This window comes from Camelus dromedarius, chromosome 9 (genome assembly GCF_036321535.1).
Source record: "Camelus dromedarius isolate mCamDro1 chromosome 9, mCamDro1.pat, whole genome shotgun sequence".
Classification (NCBI taxonomy): domain Eukaryota; kingdom Metazoa; phylum Chordata; class Mammalia; order Artiodactyla; family Camelidae; genus Camelus; species Camelus dromedarius.
The window spans coordinates 76,430,713-76,452,880 of NC_087444.1; the positions used below are offsets into that span (position 1 = coordinate 76,430,713).

A 22,168-nucleotide genomic window follows, 5' to 3' on the forward strand; every position below is an offset into this window, starting at 1 on the left:
ATATTAATATGTTGTGTGTTTTTAGCATTTATTTATGTGCAATAGAGTGCAGATGTATGTATAGGGTAATATTTTTAGTCTCCTTAATTATGAGACAACAGTATCTTTACTGTTAATCGGTATGTGTTTTGGGGTCATGGTGGAAAAATACTCTTTCTCTGAGAGCTTAAAAGCTTGTCTAAGGGGGGAGGGAGTAGCACAAGTGGTAGAGCACATGCTTAACATACACAAAGTCCTGGGTTCAATCCTCAGTACCCTCTCTAAAAATAAATAAATAAATAAGAAACCTAATTACCTCCCCCCTAAAAAAATGAAAAAAAAAAAGTTTGTCTAATGTGAAAGTTATTGTTGCAGGGTGTTTGAACTAGGCTTCCCTAAGGTTAATTTGAACGACACATAATTGCTCTTTCTTTAGTAAAGAGTCCTATTCCTTTAGTGTTCCTAAAAAATTTAAGGTCCTGATTGGGAAATTTCATAACCTTGTTGGGAATAAATATTACTATTGGTTTAATATCGTATATTGAATGTCAAACTTTTATTCATGAATTGTAATGATTAGGACACCTATGGGTTTTTTGTATCTTTTAGATGTCTCTCATATACATGTGATCAAGAAATTACAGCCAGTGACAAATAGTGATAGCAGAGAAGTATTCCAAGCAGTGATGTTGGAAAGACAAGAAAGCCCTGAAGTGAAACATTTTTACATCAGGGAAATCCAGGAAAATACGTATGACTTTGGGTGTCAGTGGAGAGATGATGAAAGAAATTATAAAGGAATGCCTGTAACCCAGAAGGAAGATGCCCCTGACAGAAGTGACCAGCAAGGTAGGTGGAATGCAGGAAACAAGCATATTGATAATAGGCTTGCATTCAGCTTTCTGGACGAACTGCATATATTTGAGAAAGATATTTACCAATGTAATGAGTGTGGCAAAACCTTTAATCATGACTTGTCCCTGAGTAGACACCAGATAATCCATACAGGAGAGAAGTTATATAAATATGGTGTATGTGGAAATTCTTTTAGTCAAAAGTCAAACCTTGCAAGTCACTGGACGGTTCATACTCATGACGATACTTACAAATGTAACGAGTGTGGCAAAACCTTTCATCATGGCTCATCCCTCAGTAGACATCAGGTCATCCACACAGGAGAGAAATTGTATAAATGTGATGTATGTGGCAAAGTCTGTAGTCAGAATTCCTCCCTCAAACGTCATCAGAGAATTCATACAGGAGAAAGGCCTTATCAGTGTAATCAGTGCGGCAAAACCTTTAATCGTGGCTCTCACCTCTCTGAACATCAGACAATCCATACAGGAGTGAAATTATGTAAATGTGATGTATGTGGCAAAGTCTTTAGTCAAAATTCATGTCTTAGAATTCATCAGAGAATTCATAGTGGGGAGAAACCTTACAAATGTAATGAGTGCGGCAAGGTCTTTCGTCAAAATTCACATCTTGCAAGACATCAGAGAACTCATACTGGGGAGAAACCGTACAAGTGTAATGAGTGTGGCAAGTTCTTCAGTCAGAATTCAAATCTTGTAAGTCATCAGAGAATTCATACTGGAGAGAAACCTTACAAATGTAATGAGTGTGGCAAGTTCTTCAGTCAGAATTCAAATCTTGTAAGTCATCAGAGAATTCATACTGGAGAGAAACCTTATAAATGTAATGAGTGTGGCAAGTTCTTTAATCAAAGGGCAGACCTTACAAAGCATCAGAGAGTCCATACTGAAGAGAATTCTTTCAAATGTAACGAGTGTGGTAAGATCTTCTGTCGAACTTCAAATCTTGTAAGTCATCAGAGAATTCATACTGGAGAGAAACCTTTCAAATGTAATGAGTGTGGCAGATTCTTTAGTCAAAGGGCAAACCTTGGAAGGCATCAGAGAGTTCATACTAGAGAGAAACATTACAAGCATAGTGAGTGTGGCAAGGACTTCAATCAAAATTCACTTTTTCCAGTTTCATCAGAGAGTATATATTGTAGAGAAGCCATTCAAGCATAATGAAATTGAATTACCTTTCATCAGATATCTACCCTCACTAAACATCAGATAACTTATACATGAGAGAAATCATACAAATGTGACATATGTGAGAAGGCATTCATTCAAAATTTATACCTTATAATTCATCAGAGAATTCATAGTGTGGAGAAGCCGAGCATGTGTCATGAGCATGGCAAAGCTTTTGTGCATGCAAGCATCCATTACTGTGAAATAATGAATACTGGAGAGAAACCTTTAGAGATGTAATTAGTACCTCAAAGTCTTTCGTCAAAATTCATACCATAAGATCCATGGAAGAATTCATACTGGAGAGAAAACTTTCAAATGTAATGTGTGGCAAATCCTTCAGTGTTCTGTCAAGCCTAACTTACTATCAGGTAATCCAATCCATACTGGTGGGAGACGTTAATAATGTAATGCAGTTACAAGGCTTTTGTCAGGTGTTCACATCTTAGGTTTCACTGGAAAATTCATTCTGGATAGAAACTAGGTAAATGTAATTGTTGTGGCCAGACCTTTAGAGGAGGAACTCATTCATTAAAGAACTCAGGCTGGTGGGGAGGGTATAGCTCAGTGGTAGAGTGCGTGCTTAGCATGCAGAAGGTCCTGGGTTCAATCCCCAGTACCTCCATTTAAAAAAATTAAATAAATTAAAAAAAAATAAAGTCTGTCTGGAGAGTACCTCACCAGTGCCGTGAGTTTGAAACAATAATCTTACTTCTCAGGTGGGACAGCTGTTGTTTGTGAGTGACAGGTTGCCTGAAAGAAGTGGTAGGTTTGTCATCCTCACCTGACAGGAAGTCCAGAGGGTGCGGTGTGGGGTGTGGTGGGTCCTCTGCCCCCCTTAGTCCTCACATTCCTTGTAGCTACATGCCTGCTGTGTGGCCAAGAAAAGTGAAGGTTGAGGGGGCAAAACCCTTTACATTTTAAGAATTTTGGGGTGGGGGATATAGCTCAAATGGTAGAGCACATGCTTAGCATACATGAGGTCCTGGGTTCAGTCCCCAGTACCTCCTCCAAATGTAAATAAATAAATAAATAAACCTAATTACCTCCCCCTCATAAAAACAAACAAACAAACAAAGGAATTTTGTCATGTTTTCATGGAAACAATCATCCCAGATATTTTGTCTCTTACGGGTCATGCTCTTCTGACATGTCTAAGAATCCTGCACCAAGTTTTGAATTTTGATGATTTTATTCTACAGCAATTTTTAAAAACTGAATCTCTTATACTTTAAAATTTTATAATGTTTTTAAAAAGCTTTGATTAACTTTGAGCTAATGCTTGTACAGATGTGATGTTTAAGGGAAGTGAAGATCTTTTTTTTCCCCCCCTACTATGATTATTTCACTGATTAGCACCAGGTTTTGAAAATTTTTCCTTCCTTGAATTACCTTGGTACCTTCATCAAAGATCAGTTGGAACTGCAGTTGACCTTTAAACATTGCAGGGAGTTCAGGGTGTCTGCTCCTGAGCAGCTGTAAATCCACATACAACTTTAAGTTGGCCCTCCATATGCACAGTTCTGCATTGGTGGGTTTGACCAACCTCAGATCATGCAGTACTGTCGTGGTATTAATCAGAAAAAGTGCACATATAAGTGCATAGCTCCTGTGTGGGCTGTTTCTGGTTTCCTCATTCTGTTCCCTTGGTCTGTGTGTGTCTCACTCGGCAGATCCCACACAGTCTTGGTTACTGTTACTGTATTACAGATCTTCAGGTCATGTGGAGTGATTCCAACCACTTGAGTATTTTTCAAATATTTTAGCTCTTCTAGTTCTTTTTTTTTTTTACATTTTGTAAATTGATCTTTTAGTTCTTTTACCTTTCCCTGTTAATTTTAGAATAATCTTGGTTGTGTCTACAAGTCTTCATTGGAGATACATGAAACATCTATGCTGATTTGGGGAATTTTAATATAATTTTTATGTAATGTTTTCCAATCAATGACTATGGTATGTTTTTCTAACAATTCACTAGATGTGGTATGTTCATGTAAAATGACCTAAGTAAAAGGTCATCTTTGATTTCTTTCCTTACCATTCATTGTAGGTTTCAGCATAAAAGTCCTTGTTTTGCTAGATGTACACATTTTTCTTCTACTTTGATGTTTTTGAGCATTCACACGTAGCATTATCTATTTAATTTCAATTTCCATTTGTAAACTACATGTGCATAAAATGACAATAGATTTTTGCACGTTGTATCCTGGCACCTTGCAAATTGTGCTTTTTCCAGAATTCGTATAGATTCTTTTGATTTTCTGCACACACCCTTTCGTTAAATTTCCTATTAATTTCTCTAACAAATTACCACAAACGAAGAGCCTTGAAGCAGCACAGATTTATTCTCTTCTGGTTCTTGAGACCAGATGTGTAAAATAACCCAAAGAACTGTGCTCCTTCTGGATGCTCCAGGTCAGAATTCATTTTCTTGCCTTTCCTGGGTTCCAGAGGCCACTTACATCCTTGCCTCATGGTCCCCTGGTGTATTTCCACGACACACTCATTCAGTTAATTAACAAAATTCTTCACTATCTTCTGATCATGTGGACATTTCCTAAAGACATTGTTTAAATTAGGACACTGTCACTCTGTCATTGTAGATAGACACCTTCATCATACTTAACACGGTCATATCTTGCTTCACTATTGCTGACTTTCCCTTATAGAACATAAACCACTTGAAGGCAAGGTATTGATTTTGTTTCCTGCCAGATATTCAGTGATTGATTGGAACTATTCCCAACTGACAGATGAGTGAGTGCACTTTCTCAGTGTAGGAAGGTTGCTGTTCTGCATAGGCTCATAGATCAGTAAGTCAAATGGTCAAATAAACATGTCATTATATTTGTTCAACCAAATTCCTTACTCTGTTAAATTACAGCCTAATGTTCTGAACATAAATTCTCACAGTATAATTTTTCACACATTATGAATTTTCTGCAACATGTGCTTAACAGATCTAACTCTTTATTGAAGGCATGTCTTCATGAAGTTTTTTTAAGCCACACTTAATTCATTTATTATTTGTTTTTTAATTGAAGTATACTTGATTTACAATGTTGTATTAGTTTCAAGTGTACAGCAAAGTGAATCAGCTTTATGTATACGTATATGTGTGTGCATATATATAGATATATATTCTTTTTCAGATTCTTTTCCATTATATGTTAACTCAAGATGTTGGATATATTTCCCTATGTGATACAGTAGGTCCTTGTTAGTTATCTATTTTATATATAGAAGTAGGCTGTAATATTTTATTTTTTCCTCTTTAAAAATTTTTTTTTGGAGGGGGAGGTAATTAGGTTTATTTATTTATTTCTTTTTAATGGAGGTACTGGGGATTGAACCCAGGACCTCATGCATGCTTAGCATGCACTATATCATGTGAACTATACCCTCCTGCCTAAGCCACAATATTTTAAACTCAAGACTCTCCAAAATGCTCCATTCTACACCCATCACAAGAGTAATCCTATTTTTCATATAGGATAGTTTTTATTGGTGCGTGACAGACTGCATGGAAAACGGGAACTGCAAGAAATACGAGGTTTATCAGTCTTACCTGACAGGAAGTGCAGAGGGTGCCGTGTGGTTTGTGACGGGTCCGCTGCCCCTTCTACCTCCATCAGCACTTAGTCTTCACTTTCCTTATAGCCACATGGCTCCTATAGGACTAAGAAGAGTGAAGGGTTGTGGGGAGCATGGGGGCAAAATGCTTTTCATCATCAGATATTGTCTTCTTTACCTGGAAACAATAATCCCAGTCATTATTTCCAAATACTAGCCATTTGCATTAAGTGCCCACCATAATTTTAATAAGAAGTGTGAATTTTTGTATTTCATATTTACATCATGAACAAAGAAAGGTAAAGGGGAAAGGTGTTAGGGACAGATTATATCAACAGACTTTGTTCTTTATCCTGAGAATATAATACTCCATGTATCACATAGCCACTCTGCCCAGTGTTGCAAATGTCCAGCAAAAATTATTAGAATCCTTAGTGCTTTCTAACTTGCAGGTTTATTTCCTTTCTACTCTATCTGAATCCAAACACACTAAAATAATTCTCCAATGGTAATACAGTTATTCTGACTCCAGAATCAAGATAAGGAATGAAAGAATTCATTTTGAGATGTTTTTTATTCATGCCACCATACTTGAAAGTGAGAGATACACAAAAGACCTGTATTAAATACTATAATACCACCTCCAAACGTACTTTAGTGTTAGACTCTAACTTAAAGTAATATAACTGTTATAACTCTGGGATGTTGAAAATTGGGGAACCTACATTAAATATTTTTCATCAAGTGCTAGAGTCTCAAATAGGATTTCCTTGCTACTCTACCTAAAATAGATAAGCAACAGTGACCTACTGTATATCACAGGGTCCTATATTCAAAGTCTTGTAATAGCCTACAATGGAAAATAATCTGGAAAAAAAATGTAACTGAAGCAGTTTGCAGTACACCTGAAACTAACACAATATTGTAAATCAACTATCCTTCAATTAAAACACCCCAAGATTTCCTTGAAAACATAGAATATATTCAATTGAGGGTAAACACTTAAAATGTTATCTGAAAGTTGTTCTGAAAGACATGAAGTAATTCTTTATTATATTATTTTCCATGTTCTTTTTTATTCATTGTTCACAGTGAAATATTGAGTCTTAAAAATCAAATGAACCAGTTTTGCCAAATATGGTGAGAGTGGAAATCATACTTTTCTCATAAGAATGACCAAATCCGTATTTCTTGCAAATCACAATATTACACCAAGCAACTCCTCTTTTAGAGTTAGACTCAAATGATTTGAAAGCATTTATCCACATAAACATCCTGTGGAAGATTGTTGAAAGAAGCATTTTTGATAATGGCCAAAATATAGAATGAACCCAAAGCTCCATTAAATGATGAATGAACAAACAAACTGTGAAATATTACTCAGAAATAAAACATGATTAGGCACTGATAAAAGTTCCAACAAGGATGATCCTTGAAATCATGATGCCGAGTGCAAGAAGCTAGAAGGCCACGTGCTTTGTGACTTAATTTATATGAAATGCTCAGAGCGGCCATATCCATAGAAATAGAAAATAGCTTAATGATTGCTTGTGGCTGGGGCTAGAATGTAGAATAATCATTGGGGACGGTGGAGCTCAGTGATGGAGCACATGCTTAGTATGCACAAGGTCCTGCATTCAATCCCTAGTACCTCCATTAAAAATAAATAAACCTAATTACCACTCCCCCCCCCCAAAAATAAATCAAATTTATCCTTAAAAATGTGGAGTAACTGCTAATGAGTACAGGATTTTTTAAGGGTTAATGATGTATGATGAAAATGTTGTTGGTGGACAATATTGCAAACATACAAAATCCCACTGTATCCTATACTTGAAAACTGTGTATTTTATTATGTCCAAATTATGCAATAAAAGAAGCATAAGCTATTATCTCCATGTTGAATTCAGAAAATCATTCTGATCTGCTAACCATGGCGTACAAGGTGTTGGAGACCTGAGTTCCAGATTCTATTGTATGAATGGAAGGAAGACAGGTTAGGGAAGCACTGGAGAGATACATTTTATGGTAAAATTAACATATCATGTTTCCAGAGTCACTGTGATGCACCTGCAGGTTGGCAACAAGTCTCTTGCCTGCCGTTATGAGCCTTTAGTCCATTATCTTGTATTATTCCAAGTCTCTCACTGAAGCTGAACTATGAGGAGCTTCTGTCTTCATGGTGATGGAACTCATACATTGCATCTATCATTCCTCTGGGTACATTTTCATGTCACACAAATCTGAAAACAACCGCTTGATTTATGCCTCCACGAGTCATTTCAGTGAAGTAAAAAAGGAAGAAATAGCAAATAAACTACATAAATTGGGCAAAACTGTCTCAAAACAATAATAAAATGTATAATTCACAAAATAAGTTTTCTTAGAAAACTAAAAATAAAACTATCATATGATCCAGCAGTTCCACTCCTAGGTTTATATCTGGAAATTATGAAAGGACTAATTTAAAAGGCTACATGTATCCCCATGTTCATAACAGCACCAACCTGAGTGCCCATCAACAGACAGATAAAGATGTGATATGCCTATATACAATGGAATACTACACAGCCATAAAGAAGAATGCAATTCTGCCGTTTGCAGCACCATGGATGGACCTAGAGCATATTATGCTCACTGAACTATGGCAAAGACAAATACTACATGATCTCACTTACATATGGAGTCTGGAAAATAGGTTAGTGTATTATTGAAATAGAAGCAGACTCACAGAGAAAATAAACTAGGTTACCAGTGGGGAGAAGAGGAGAGATAGGAGTATAGGGTTAAGAGATCCAAACTATGTAGAAAATTCATAAGCAGTATCTTAATATATTGTACAACACAGGGAATCGTAGCCATTATTTTGTAATTAGTTTTTATGAAGTATAATCTATACAAATACTGAATCACTATGTTGTACACGTGAAGCTAATACAATATTGTAAATCAACTATAGTTTAATAAATGAATGTATATGTTATGCCTATATATAATAAAATATAGGGTGCACAAGATGGAATTTTACTGCATTTGAGTAATCTGGATATAATGCTTATTACCATTACTTCAAAAAGATTTTGTTGTTTTTTTATTTTTATTTTCTAATTCTTATTTTTTATTGAAGTGTAGTCGATTTACAATGTTAGTTTCAGGTGTACAGCAGAGCGATTTAGTTATACATCGACATACATACATACATATTTTTTCAGTTTCTTTTTCATTATGGCTTATTACAAGAAATTGAATATATTTCCCCCAAAATATTTTTTAATATTTTATTTATTGTATTATTTGTTAATTCTTTTTATTTTGGGGGGAAGAGGTAATTAGGTTTATTTATTTTTAGAGGAGGTACTGGGGATCGAACCCATGACCTTGTGTGTGCAAAGTATGGGCTCTACCACTTGAGCTATACCCTCCCCCCTCCCAAAAAGATATTTAATAGTCTTTCAGAATGGCTCTTCTGGAAATTTTTGATTCATGTTTATAATCTGATAAACACCTCCACGTATTAATTTTTATGAGACAAGTGGAGAGAATATCTTAGGCAATTCATCTAAAGAGTATTTGACAAGTATTTCCAACAATCACATCGTGCAGTGGGAGCTGGGTGCATGAGGAAGGGGAATATAATGAGTGTATTATTAGCATGAGGAATATCGTGGTCTCTCCTAAGCAAGGGGCCAGGAGTTTCAAGAGTAAACATTCTGTTTTATATGGAAGAGTCTGACTGCATTCATGAGGTCTGATCACAGACACTTTTAAGACTCACTACAGACTCTTCCTCCTCTGCCCATGTGCACAGGGCAAGCTGATAAGAAAGCGTGAGCACTCCTTCCCTTGGCTCCTTCCTTTAGTTGTGGGTTTGCACCACAAGCATGTGCCATCACCATTCTCTGCTCTGTCTAGCCATTTTTGGACCAACTTGGGAAGTCTGTCCTGCTCGCCCCAGGAAGCCTCATGATGTTACATTCTCCTAACACGTCAGTATGTACAGTCATTAGACCTGACATCCAAACTAAACTTTGAGTGCGTTCCATCCTTTTCTAAAGGAAAAAGCAAACGGGCAAACTAATGAAAAATGTCTTGGAGAGTGAATAGGTGAAATTTCTAGTTCCTCTATCAAACAATCCCACTGTGTTCATTCCTAGAGGAAATACATGAACATTGACTTTTTTTAATGTTTTCCCTCCTTAAACATTTTTTATTTATTTGAAGGAGGAGGTAATTAGGTTCATTTATTTATTTCTAGAGGAGGTACTGGGGATTGAACCCAGGACCTTGTGCATACTAGGCATGCTCTCTACCAGTTGAGCTATACCCTCCCTCCTGAACATTGATCTTTTCTAATTATTTCTCTGAGCACTGCAAGCAAAAAGATAAGATTGTGTCATATTAATTCTTATTTCTGGAATTTTATTTCCTCATATTTTTCAGATATTACTATATTCCTATACCAGTAATATACACTGTATTTCATGTAAATATGCAAACCATGTGTCTAATACCACCCCTAAAAAGGCACGTAGAAGTATAATTGTATGGTGTATACTCAGGCGTGGAGAGGCAGGTGTTAGGGAGCTTGAGTCTGAAGTTTTGCTGCCATGGTATTTTCGTTACAGCCACAGAAATAATGAGGGATACACTGTGGAGTTCACAGCTCAAATGCAAATTATGAATATAGATTTCCAGGATAGTAAGTTGTTTTAAATCTAACGTGGAAAGAAACTGTTATAGATGCCAGTCAACCTGGAGAGCCTAACCACGTATAATTAGTGATCATTATCAAGCACAGAGTAAGGTGGAATATGCTTGGATCAATAGAAAGCTAATGACTCCTTCAGGATTTTAAAGAAAAGACTACCTTTCATTAACTTACACATGAGAAGTGTGGTACATTCTAAATAAAATGCTATCAAAATGCAGTTTCAGTGGCCACATTTGAATTCTTCCCAAGCACTCTGCTTTTCTCTGTATTAGACTGTCCTCTATAACACTAGGTCTTCAGTGTCCAAAAATAAGACAAATTTTCATGAATCACTGATATGCAACAGCTGTTCCCTTTTAAAAGGGAGGGAAACCATCTTTCCCCTCCAGTTTTTCTACCACACAGCTAACCCATCGTGTACTCATACGAAAACCTCATTCTCTCAGTGTCGGTTCTGCTCTGTTTCATGATCACCTGAGAGAGAAAGTTTTTTCCTATAATCATCAGGAATGGTCCTCAGATTGTTAAGACTGAGGAAAGAGGGTAGGAAGGGATACATTTGGGAGTTTGAGATTTGCAAATATTAACCACTATACATAAAAATAGATAAGTTTCTTCTGCATAGCACAGGAAGCAATATTAAATATCTTATAATAACCTTTAATGGAAAAGTATATGAAAATGAATATATGTATGCATATGCCTGACTGGGACATTGTGCTGTACACCAGAAATTGACATATTGTAACCTACTGTACTTCAAACAAACAAACAAAAAATATCAGTGGCCTTCAGTCATAACAAATCTAGAGGAGGTGCCTTGACCACAGAAAGCAGGATATTTTGGATAATAGTTTTATGTCTATACTGTTACTCCTCATGCTCTTGAATTTAGACCACATTGCATCTTAAAACGGGTGTCCTGGTTTTTCTCAGTCACATGGATCTGAATAAACCCCACCTCATGAAGTAGGTCCTTTCCTCTTACCCACCCCTTCCCTGGGACCGTCATGGCGATAAATGAAAAGCAGGTAATGCAAGAATAACATCAACAAATTTCAGCCTTCAGGTTGTAGGTCATTAATAAGAGTGTGTCCGTTTCAAGAAACCTCAACTAATTCAATAAAAACATTGTACAATCTGCAGATAATGAGACCTTTCCACAGATGTCCTTGCTCATTGACAGGTATCGATCTCATGAGTTTTAAAGAATTTCAACACTTAATTCTGTTGGGAATTTAACATCAGAGTTTGGTTAATCTTCAAAAGTATGAGTTTCTTAGTGTAAGTCCACTGAGAGCATTGCTTGAACATTTGTCACCTTCATTACATTTGTCATGTTTCTGTCTAGCGTGAGTTGGTTGTGGTGTATCCTGAGGTTAATGCTTAAAGTCCTTGACACGTTTGTACATTTCCATCTTATGTGAATTCTTTCATGACCACAAAGGTGTAGATTTTTGATAAAGTTGATCATACTCATTAAATTTGTTAAGTTTCTCTCTATAAAGAATTCTGTTATGTTCCACAAGGCTTCAGACTTCAATATGCTTTGCCATGTATTTTTTGTGGTTTCTCTCAAAAAAATGTATATTCTGATATCAAGTGAGGTGTGAGTTCTAGTTACAGGCTTTGCCACATACATTAGTTTTATACGGTATCTCTCCACAACGGAATCGCTTGTTATTTTTAATTGAAATGTAAGTGATGCATAATATTATGTTTCCAGTGTAGCATTGCTGGTGTAATATTTACATACATTATGAAATGATCAGAACAATAAGTCTAGTAGCCATCTGTCCCCAAACAAAGTTATTATAATATTATTGAGCATATTTTTAACGCTGCATGTACATGCCATGACCTACTTACTGTCCAGCTGGACATGTGACCCTCTTATTCCTCTACACCTATCTCACCCCACTGCCCCTTTCTGAAAATCACAAGTTTTACTGTGAGTCTGTTTTCACCATATTTTTCATTTTTTAAAAAGATTCTATATAGAAATGAAACCATGTGGTATTTGTCTTTTTCTCACTTCTTTCACTTAGCCTAGATCCATCCATGTTGTTGCCAATGGCAAGATTTCTTTATCTTATGGCTGAGTAATAGTCCATTTTATATATATATCCCACACTTTCATTATCCATTTGTTCATCAGTGGTGCTCAACCCAGGCTTCACATTAGATTGCTGAGACATTCTGCAAATACTTGTTTTGTATCCTCTGACCAGGGAGTCCCTTTCTTTCTTTCTTTCTTTCTTTCTTTCTTTCTTTCTTTCTTTCTTTCTTTCTTTCTTTCTTTCTTTCTTTCTTTCTTTCTTTCTCTTTCTTTTTAACCTTTTTTATTGAGTTATAGTCATTTTACAATGTTGTGTCAGTTTCCAGTGTAGAGCACAATTTTTCAGTTATACATGAGCATACATATATTCATTGTCACATTTTTTTTTTTTTTTTTTTTTTTTGCTGTGAGCTACCACAAGATCTTGTATATATTTCCCTGTGCTATACGGTATAATCTTGTTTATCTGTTCTGTATTTCCTTGTCAGTATCTACAGACTTTGAACTCTCAGTCTGTCCCTTCACACCCCCCGCCCCCTTGGCAACCACAAGTTTGTATTCTATGTCTATGAGTCTGTTTCTGTTTTGTATTTATGTTCTTGTTCTTTTTTTTTTTTTTTTTTTTTAGATTCCACATATGAGCAATCTCATGGCATTTTTCTTTCTCTTTCTGGCTTACTTTACTTAGAATGACATTCTCCAGGGACATCCATGTTGCTGCAAATGACATTATGTTGTTGTTTTTCATGGCTGAATAGTATTCCATTGTATAAATATACCACATTTTTTTATCCAGTCATCTGTCAATGGACGTTTAGGCTGTTTCCATGTCTTGGCTATTGTAAATAGTGCTGCTATGAACATTGGGGTGCAGGTGTCTTTTTGAAGTAGGGTTCCTTATGCCCAGGAGCAGGATTACTGGGTCACATGGTCTCTTCCTAGTCTTTTGAGGAATCTCCATACTGTTTTTCACAGTGGCTGCACCAAACTGCATTCCCACCAGCAATGTAGGAGGGCTCAGACAGTCCCTTTCATATAGTCTGTGTGGGGTCCAACCTCAGTGATATTTGAGGGGCCCCAGGTGATTCCGGTCTGCATCCCTCACTGAGCATCTGGACTTTGAGTCCTCCCATCCTGAGGGCTGGGATCTGGGCTGAGAGGGAGGGGGCTCTGCTCTGCATGGGGATGGATCAGGGCCTGGTCTGTGACCTGAAGGGGGCTGTCAGGTCCAGCTGAGGCGCCCGCTGCTGCCGTGTGGGTGAGGGGCTCACCAGGAGGGGAGGGTGATCTGAGGACAGTGTGGGGAAACTCCCTTGTTGGTCTGTGTGTGGAGTTTCCTGTCCTGAGTCCTTCCTGTGACAGCAGGCAGCAGAGGATTGTCTGTTCCACATGGTGAGATCTCCCCTGTGTGTGTGGTTGTGGCACAGGGAGGGCTGTGTTGATTCTCAGCATTGAATACCATGTTTTCAACCTTCAAGATTGACTTCTGAAGACTCACGTTGCTTGAGGAAGAAGCTCTGAAAAGAAGGAAGAGGAAAGAAAAGGAATCAGGAATGGCTGTTTCTCAGGTAAAGTCATATTCTCACTGGATTCTCAGTCAGACGTTCCTCAAATGCCCTTCTTTGGACTCATTAATCCTGTCTGACTCTGCAGTGTCCTGCCTGACACCTGTACATTCACAGTCACCCAAGACCCTCCCTCAGTGCCTGTCCTCCCCACTTAGACTCCAGCCCTATAATAATTGTATTTCAGATTGATGATCAGAGTCCTTTCAGTGATTCCTCTGAAGATGAAACAGATTTCCAAAAGCATCAGAGTAATGCCATAATTGCCTATAAATGACAAGTCTTGATAATGCTTATTATTAAAGACCCAATGAGAGATAACTAGAATGGGATTAAGTAACAAATCTACTTATTTCTGTAACGTATCTTTTAAAACTGTGACTGGTAATATTATATCAAGACATCTTAGGATCTGAGGAGTTTCATACAATTTTGGAATCCTCTATTAATGTATAAGAAATATAAGGTTAAAAGGTTTAGTTGTTTTTGTTTTTTGTTTTAGTTTGACAAAGCTCCAATTAAAGGGAGCATATTAAATAACCCTGATTAGTCCCACATGTACCAGGTGAGAGAGAAATCCTTCAAGATATTCCAGGGGTCATCTAGAAGAGCCTAGAGTTATTTGAAAGTCAAAAAGTCTTCACTCAGATCCAGATTTTTGGGAAGGTTGTCACAAATACCACAAGGTTGTGTACATTGACTCATACAGGAAATGATACTTAATCACCCATTTGTTCAAAGTAACAATACGAGATTTCAAAGACAAATACAAAAGGATATAGAGTTGTAAGGGATACTTAGCTCTGCTGTGTCGAAAGGTTTTACTTAGGAATCATAGACCTGTTGAAGGAAACAAGAAGTGTAGGAAATAAGTTGAGTAAAACCCAATTTTTTTCCTAACCAGTTTATATAAAGGTAAGGCAAAAACTTTCACAATCTCTTACTAGGATCAGACCAGTAGTCAAAAACATCTTCCTTTAAAAGAACAATCATTTTTCATTTATCAGAGGGAAAACCCAAATTTGAGTTTTGTACCAAGGCAGTTTTAACATTAAACTCAATTATCTTTATTTCCTGTGTAAAGGAAGCCAAACATAGATGAACCTACTTTTCGTGTTAGTGTGTTAATATTTTATCTTATTTGGGAATGATCTAGATATTTAATAACTACCCATCATTCAGTTTAACTTGGGAGAAGTGTAAGGTTTCATGTTGCCAAAGAGATTTGGGAAAGCAATTCAAAATCTTTACCTTAAACGCTTTACCTCATACACCTATAATGAATTCAGTTGTTTTCAACATTAATGTTTAGATTACTCACAAAAAATTTTATCATACGGAGTTATTTTTCTTGCTGACAGTTTTATAACAGAGACAACATAAGCTTCTTTGACTGAAAACTCTAGGTAGGATAAAAATTATATGCCTCCATTGTTTTCATTTCATTTTATTTTATTATTTTTTGATAGAGATACTGGAGATTGAACCCAGGACCTCATGCATGCTAAGCATGCACTCTGCCACTGAGCTGTACTCTCTCTCTGCCATTATTTTCACTTTTGGTAACTCCAAAGATATGTGTGTTTTCATCGAACCAAGAACCTTAAGCTAGCTTTCAGTTATTAAACTTTAATCCCACATTGCATGAACTTGAATAGCATTTTGGTTAGGTTTCCTTAGTTTCCTTAATTCCTATAAGTGCTTGTTTGTTTTTAAGCCAAATGAGTAGAGTTCTTTTACAAATTGTAGCAATACCATCCCAAATGAGGAAAAAAAAAACACATCTACAAGATACATATACACATATATAGAGATATACATGAAAGTGCAGACAGATGCAAACAGAAAATATATATTTCCCTTTAATTTTTAGCCAAGTCTCAGATATGAAGTCAAAAGACGTTAGATCCAATTTGTGTTTGCATGGTGTGTGGACTCTTTTAAATCCTTTGTGAAATTGATTTATCTTTTGGAAGCTTCTGCATACCAGTGAAACAATGCATTACGTTGTCTGCAGAGAGGGTATGAACCCTCTCTTGTAAGGGTGCTTTTATATGTACGGAAAGGTGCAAAAGTCTCGGCTCATTGAAATTGTTCCTTGGATCTGCACGCTAGCTATCTAGGGCCAGTATTCTTTTGTTTCATATCCTGAGTTCCCCGAGGGTGCACCACTGGGGGTGGCTGCAGTTGACGAGGGCTTGGCTGAAGTCAGTCTGTTCTTCTCCATCCTGAATTCCCTCAGGTTCCCTGTCCTGGGCAGTGGTCGTGGCTGATGGCTTAATGGTCAAAGCATCTTTTGTTTGCTGATATGGCAGGCAACATTTTTCATTCACAGGTTCATAAAGTCTTCCTACCAACATGGCTAGTGAGACACATTGTAAAATATAAAGTCATCTACCTAATAAAGTAAACAAAACTTATCCAAGTCACTACATCTTTTAAAAATGTGATAAATCTTCTTTTATTCATATCTGTGTTACACCAGGACATTCTGCTCCTTTTACCTGAAAATATTTTAAATATGCTAATTTCTTTATCTAAACATCGTCATATTTGCAGGGATTCCCATGTCGCTATGAATGAAATGTTTCACATGTAGGGATGTGATAAAACATACATTGTAGTAGATATTCTCTGACAGACATTTCCATAAAAATATTACCGGTTGAAATGAACTTGTGTATTTCACAGTCTATTTTCACTTTCTTTAGGGTTCGTATTAAAGAGAATGAACTTGGCTACTAAATGCCCTTGGACATATTGCAGCTTAATTATTCTTTAGATGGAAACAAATCCCAATGTCTTCTGAAGACTAAATATTTTACAGGCTCTGTTATCCACACTTGGGAGACAGGATTCCCAGAGATGGGCCATTATGTATAGCTTAAGCTTACAGGCAACATCCCCTTCGTGATTTTTTTTTCTTTTTTTTTAATGTATCTACTGAGCTAGCAGCCACATAAAAGAGCTGGAGACAGCCCTGCTATTTTCCTGGAAAAATGAGGAGAGGGAAAGTTTTAGCATGTCACTTATAAGAGCTCTCAACTGATAATTGTAGAGAAATTTATTTATTCTTAAGAGTCTGAAATCACTTTTGGTTTATTTTACCAATGGAATCCCATTACACTTAACTTTCTGGGATTCTCTCTCTCTCTCTCTCCCTCTCTCTCTCTCTCGCTTCTCTGCCAATCTTCTCAATGTTTAGTGTCTACCCTTTTATGGATTTTTAGGATTACTTCACTGCTTGGTTTGATAGCAGCTGATTTTAACCCTGGGAGGTTTGATTCCTAGAGTAGTATCTTCTCACTAGGCCAGCGGTTCCTTGCCTATTTCAGTCTGTGGACTTGTTCTGCTGGGGGAGGTTTTTCCTCTGGCTCATATTAAATAATTCACCAATCAGGGAAGAAGACCTCTTGATGTTTTTAATCCCTTCTCTCCCATTTTGGTTGCTATTTCTGTTTTCATCTACATTTTGTATCCAGACATCTACCTTTCTCACCAAAATGTATTAAAAGGCTTTGAGGGAAATTGTATGACAAGCCAAAGAAATCTTTGCATTATTCATTATGACACTTAGCACACTATGTTTTAAATGCTTGCATTTTTGTCTTTCTTCCCCTATTAGACTGTGAATTTCAGGGCAAGAGCTGTGGCTTTATCTTTTTTTTTTTTAACATTTTTTATTGATTTATAATCATTTTACAATGTTGTGTCAAATTCCAGTGTTCAGCACAATTTTCAGTCATACATGGACATATACACACTCATTGTCACATTTTTTTCTCTGTGAGCTACCATAAGATTTTGTGTATATTTCCCTGTGCTATACAGTATAATCTTGTTTATCTATTCTACAATTTTGAAATCCCAGTCTATCCCTTCCCACCCTCCGCCCCCCAGCAACCACAAGTCTGTGTTCTATGTCTATGAGTCTCTTTCTGTCCTGTATTTATGCTTTGTTTTTTGTTTGTTTTTGTTTTTGTTTTTTAGATTCCATATATGAGCGATCTCATATGGTATTTTTCTTTCTCTTTCTGGCTTACTTCACTTAGAATGACATTCTCCAGGACCATCCATGTTGCTGCAAATGGCGTTATGTTGTCTGTTTTTATGGCTGAATAGTATTCCATTGTATAAATATACCACTTCTTCTTTATCCAGTCACCTGTTGATGGACATTCAAGCTGTTTCCATGTTTTGGCTATTGTAAATAGTGCTGCTATCAACATTGGGGTGCAGGTGTCATCCTGAAGTAGGGTTCCTTCTGGATATAAGCCCAGGAGTGGGATTCTTGGGTCATATGGTAAGTCTATTCCTAGTCTTTTGAGGAATCTCCACACTGTTTTCCATAGTGGCTGCACCAAACTGCATTCCCACCAGCAGTGTAGGAGGGTTCCCCTTTCTCCACAGCCTCTCCAGCATTTGTCATTTGTGGATTTTTGAATGACGGCCATTCTGACTGGTGTGAGGTGATACCTCATTGTAGTTTTCATTTGCATTTCTCTGATAATTAGTGATATTGAGCATTTTTTCATGTGCCTTTTGATCATTTTCTATGTCTTCCTTGAAGAATTGCTTGTTTAGGTCTTCTGCCCATTTTTGGATTGGGTTGTTTATTTTTTTCTTATTGAGTCATATGAGCTGCTTATATATTCTGGAGATCAAGCTTTTGTTGGTTTCATTTGCAAAGATTTTCTCCCATTCCATAGGTTGTCTTTTTGTTTTACTTCTGGTTTCCTTTGCTGTGCAGAAGCTTGTAAGTTTCATTGGGTCCCATTTGTTTATTTTTGCTTTTATTTCTTCTAGGAGAAAATTTTTGAGATGTATGTCAGATAATGTTTTGCCTATGTTTTCCTCTAGGAGGTTTATTGTATCTTGTCTTATGTTTAAGTCTTTGATCCATCTTGAGTTGATTTTTGTGTATGGTGTAAGGGAGTGTTCTAGCTTCATTGTTTTACATGCTGCTGTCCAGTTTTCCCAACACCATTTGCTGAAGAGACTGTCTTTATTCCATTGTATATTCTTGCCTCTTTTGTCAAAGGTTAGTTGACCAAAAGTTTGTGGGTTCATTTCTGGGCTCTCTATTCTGTTCCATTGGTCTGTATGTCTGTTTTTGTACCAATACCATGCTGTCTTGATGACTGTAGCTCTATAGTATTGTCTGAAGTCCAGGAGAGTTATTCCTCCAGCCTCTTTCTTTCTCTTCAGTAATGCCTTGGCAATTCTAGGTCTTGATGGTTCCATATAAATTTTATTATGATTTGTTCTAGTTCTGTGAAATATGTCCTGGGTAATCCTTTAGTGATTAACAAGCAAGAGAATACAAAGGTTAAAGTAAAGGAAATACATCTAATATGGATTCAGATTTGTTCTTTTCTATTACAGTAATAAATGCTCTTATTAATATTGCAAATTAATTATTCTTCATATGGTAATAAAATCCAATGTCTTCTGAAGTTTATTTACTTTACAGGCTTTGTTATCTTTCCACACTTGACAGAACTTTCAGAAATAGAAAATAAAGGGAAGAGCTATAATAAATTACAGTTTGAAAATTAAAAGTGAAGCTTTCTAAAAATCCCCATAACAGACATATATACAGTCAATTTGAAACTATAATGTGTTTAGTGATTATACCCTCAAGTATAATTTCATAAAGAAGTTTTTGTGAGAGATAGTTAAAAGTAAATCCCAAAAGTGGGATATAGAGGAAGTATTTAAAGAATAGTGCAATTCTCTTAAAAGGAAAAAAAATTTTCCTGTTTCTGTGGTTTCTCTTTTTATTCTATCTATATTGGATTATGGATGTTAACTAAACTTACTGTGGTAATTATTTCTGTATATAAGTTAGAACATTATGCTGTACATTAACCTTACACTGATGTATGCCAAGTACCTCTCAATAAAACAGTGGGGAAAGTTGGTGTTAAACGCAAATAAAACACTTTAGCAAAAAGAAAGAAAGAACAATGCAAGTTATATCAATTTTTAAAAATGTATTACTCTTTTTAAAGCAATGGTTAGTGAGAGAAATTATCACATGCCTTAGTCTTCCCATCTCAGACCCCAGATTTTGTCCCTGAATCTCGGGAGCTGACAAGCAAGTTTAGTTGTAATGCTGGTTGAAGAGGGAACAGAAGGGAAAACCTTTCTGTACGGTGTCAGTCTGAAATGGACCATTCTACCCAGAGAGAGTTTTGTATTTCTCATTCTAGTTTGTAATACAGAGAGAAGTCCATTTGTCGTTTCCTTAAACTGCTTAAATTAATTCAAATTGCAGGAAATGTTACCGGATCCACCACCACCCCACAGCGACCACCTGCAGACCGACGTTCCTAACCACTGAATTCCGTGAGCCTCACGAGCGGGACAAGCGAGCCACCTGCTGGCAATAACTGCTTTTTATTGAAACCGCCTTGAACCTGTTAGGATGCATCTTAATTTCCGACATAACTGGTCCACACTGTAAGCTTTTACCTTAAAATTGGTGGAAATTAACCTAAAATGAGCAGTTTCAGGTACAGGGAAGCACCACCCCCTCCACGCCCCCTGCGCTGACGTAGACTTACCCGCCCCACCCCTCGCGGGTTGCGCCCGCCCCGGAAGTCCCGCCCCCAACTCCGCGCGCCCAGATTCTTCCGGAACCGGAAGAGGAGAGCGCGGATTGAAGGTCACGCTGAACACTCTGTTTCCCTTTCTAGTGTAAATCTGTGCTGCGAGGTCCCCCTTTCTCCGTCCTCAGGGTGTGCGAGTCTCTATGGACCTAAAACCCCAGCACCCGGCCCTCCGCCCCACGTAAATCCAGAGTCGCCGTTCCAGGTGGGGTATCACTTTCCTTTGGGTTTGAAACCGCTCGGAGGCTGGTCCCTGCCCTTGGCTTTTCTGCCTTCTGTCGCGGAGCCGCTACCTTTCGTGTCTTTTTCCTCTTTGATCCTTTTCTAACCTCGGCCATCCCACTCCCACCCCTTGTAACGTCCTATTCCGCTAGGTGGACTCGCGCCCCCAGCCTCGCCCTCTCGGCCCCTGGAGAGCAGCGCCGGCCGCCCCGCTCCCGTGAGGCCGCGTCCTCTCCCGGGTCCCAGGATTCTGGGGAGCCCGGCCCTCTCCTGAGACCCCATCCCTCCCGGCCCGTCTGTCCTCGCGTCCTCCTCAGGCCGGTCCTTCTGCTCCGCGGGCCTCCCCTTCGTAGTCAGCCCTTCCCCCACCCTGCGTGGGGGTGGGTGACTTGGCTACCCTGTGACACCCAGTATTCTTCCGTCCCAAGTTGAACCCAGCTGGAAAATGGTCTCTTCTGGTAGGCGGTCATCTTATTTTGTCTCCATCCTTGTAAATCCGTGGATGAGGGGGATCAGAAATAGCAAAGGAAAGAGCGAATGAGAGAGAAATAGGAAAAGTGCAAATGAGAAAGGAATGAAGGAGAACCGACGTAGAAAGAGTGACTGAGTCACTTGTAAAGAGACAGTCAACGAAAGAGATGTAGCTTTCAAAAGAGCAGGTGCATAAAATAGAAACGTGAATAAAGCAACAGGATCTCCATGGATTGGAGAGCAACCTAGAGAGAGGGGCCCTGGGTCAGCGGTAGGAGGTGGGGCACTTCATACAGAGAGCGGCCGGGGAGGATAAACGAGTTGGAACCTTAGCATTCAAAGCATGGTACCCTGGGAGAGGAAAAGAGGACTGCTAATAAGTAGAACACCAGACGAAGAGAGAGAGCAGGCAGGGAGCACAGCCACCTGGGATGCCAGCGAGTGGGGAGGGTGACCGGGATAGAAGAGGTGCAAACGGAAGGAGGAGGGAGAGCAGAGGTGGGGGAGGAGGCAGAAATTCAAGGGTATTTAGGACAATGAGAAAGCTTAGGCGGAAGGAGGAACAGGAGGGGAAGCAATTGCAGGGTGGGAAGGGACAGGAGTAAGAGAAGAAATAGAGAGGAAGGCAGACACAGCAGGAGAGTAGAGGGGAACAAAAAGAGACCGAGAAGGAAATAGGGAGACGTAAACAGAATGAAAAGGAAACATAATAGTGCAGGTAGAGGGGGAAACTGGATCCAGATGAGTGGTGAGTTGTTTGGATGTGGATAATTAGTGATTTATTGATTTATGGCCTTAGACTCTTAAGAAATTTGTTTGCTTAAATTATACAGGTGAGGATGAGAATTGCACTGGTTTCCATAAGGTTTGGGCATTTTGAAATTGTCTGCATTATAAGATAACTTCCATTTGTAATCCCTCTTCAG

At 38.0% G+C, this 22,168-nt stretch overlaps 2 protein-coding genes across 4 annotated transcripts in view; both read left to right on the forward strand.

The window, feature by feature from the left end:
• LOC105091286 (zinc finger protein 665-like) overlaps positions 1 to 20,485 on the forward strand; it is a 33,326-nt gene extending 12,841 nt beyond the window's left edge. The window contains exons 4-6 of one of the 2 annotated variants that reach the window (XM_064489785.1): positions 589 to 828; positions 13,849 to 13,938; positions 20,216 to 20,485. In XM_064489785.1, coding sequence (XP_064345855.1) covers positions 589 to 828; positions 13,849 to 13,853 — 245 coding nt within the window. In that variant the 3' untranslated portion in view covers positions 13,854 to 13,938; positions 20,216 to 20,485. Of the gene's footprint in view, positions 1 to 588; positions 7,723 to 13,848; positions 13,939 to 20,215 lie in introns of those variants that run through there. The other variant, XM_031457100.2, reaches the window with a different exon arrangement.
• An 88-nt stretch (positions 20,486 to 20,573) lies between these two features.
• The window catches only part of LOC105091270 (gastrula zinc finger protein XlCGF8.2DB), a 58,396-nt gene continuing 56,801 nt past the window's right edge, over positions 20,574 to 22,168 (forward strand). For both annotated transcript variants that reach the window (XM_064489812.1, XM_064489811.1), the window contains exon 1: positions 20,574 to 20,754. The gene's annotated coding sequence lies outside the window, so the exon portion shown is untranslated. The remainder of the gene's footprint in view (positions 20,755 to 22,168) is intronic.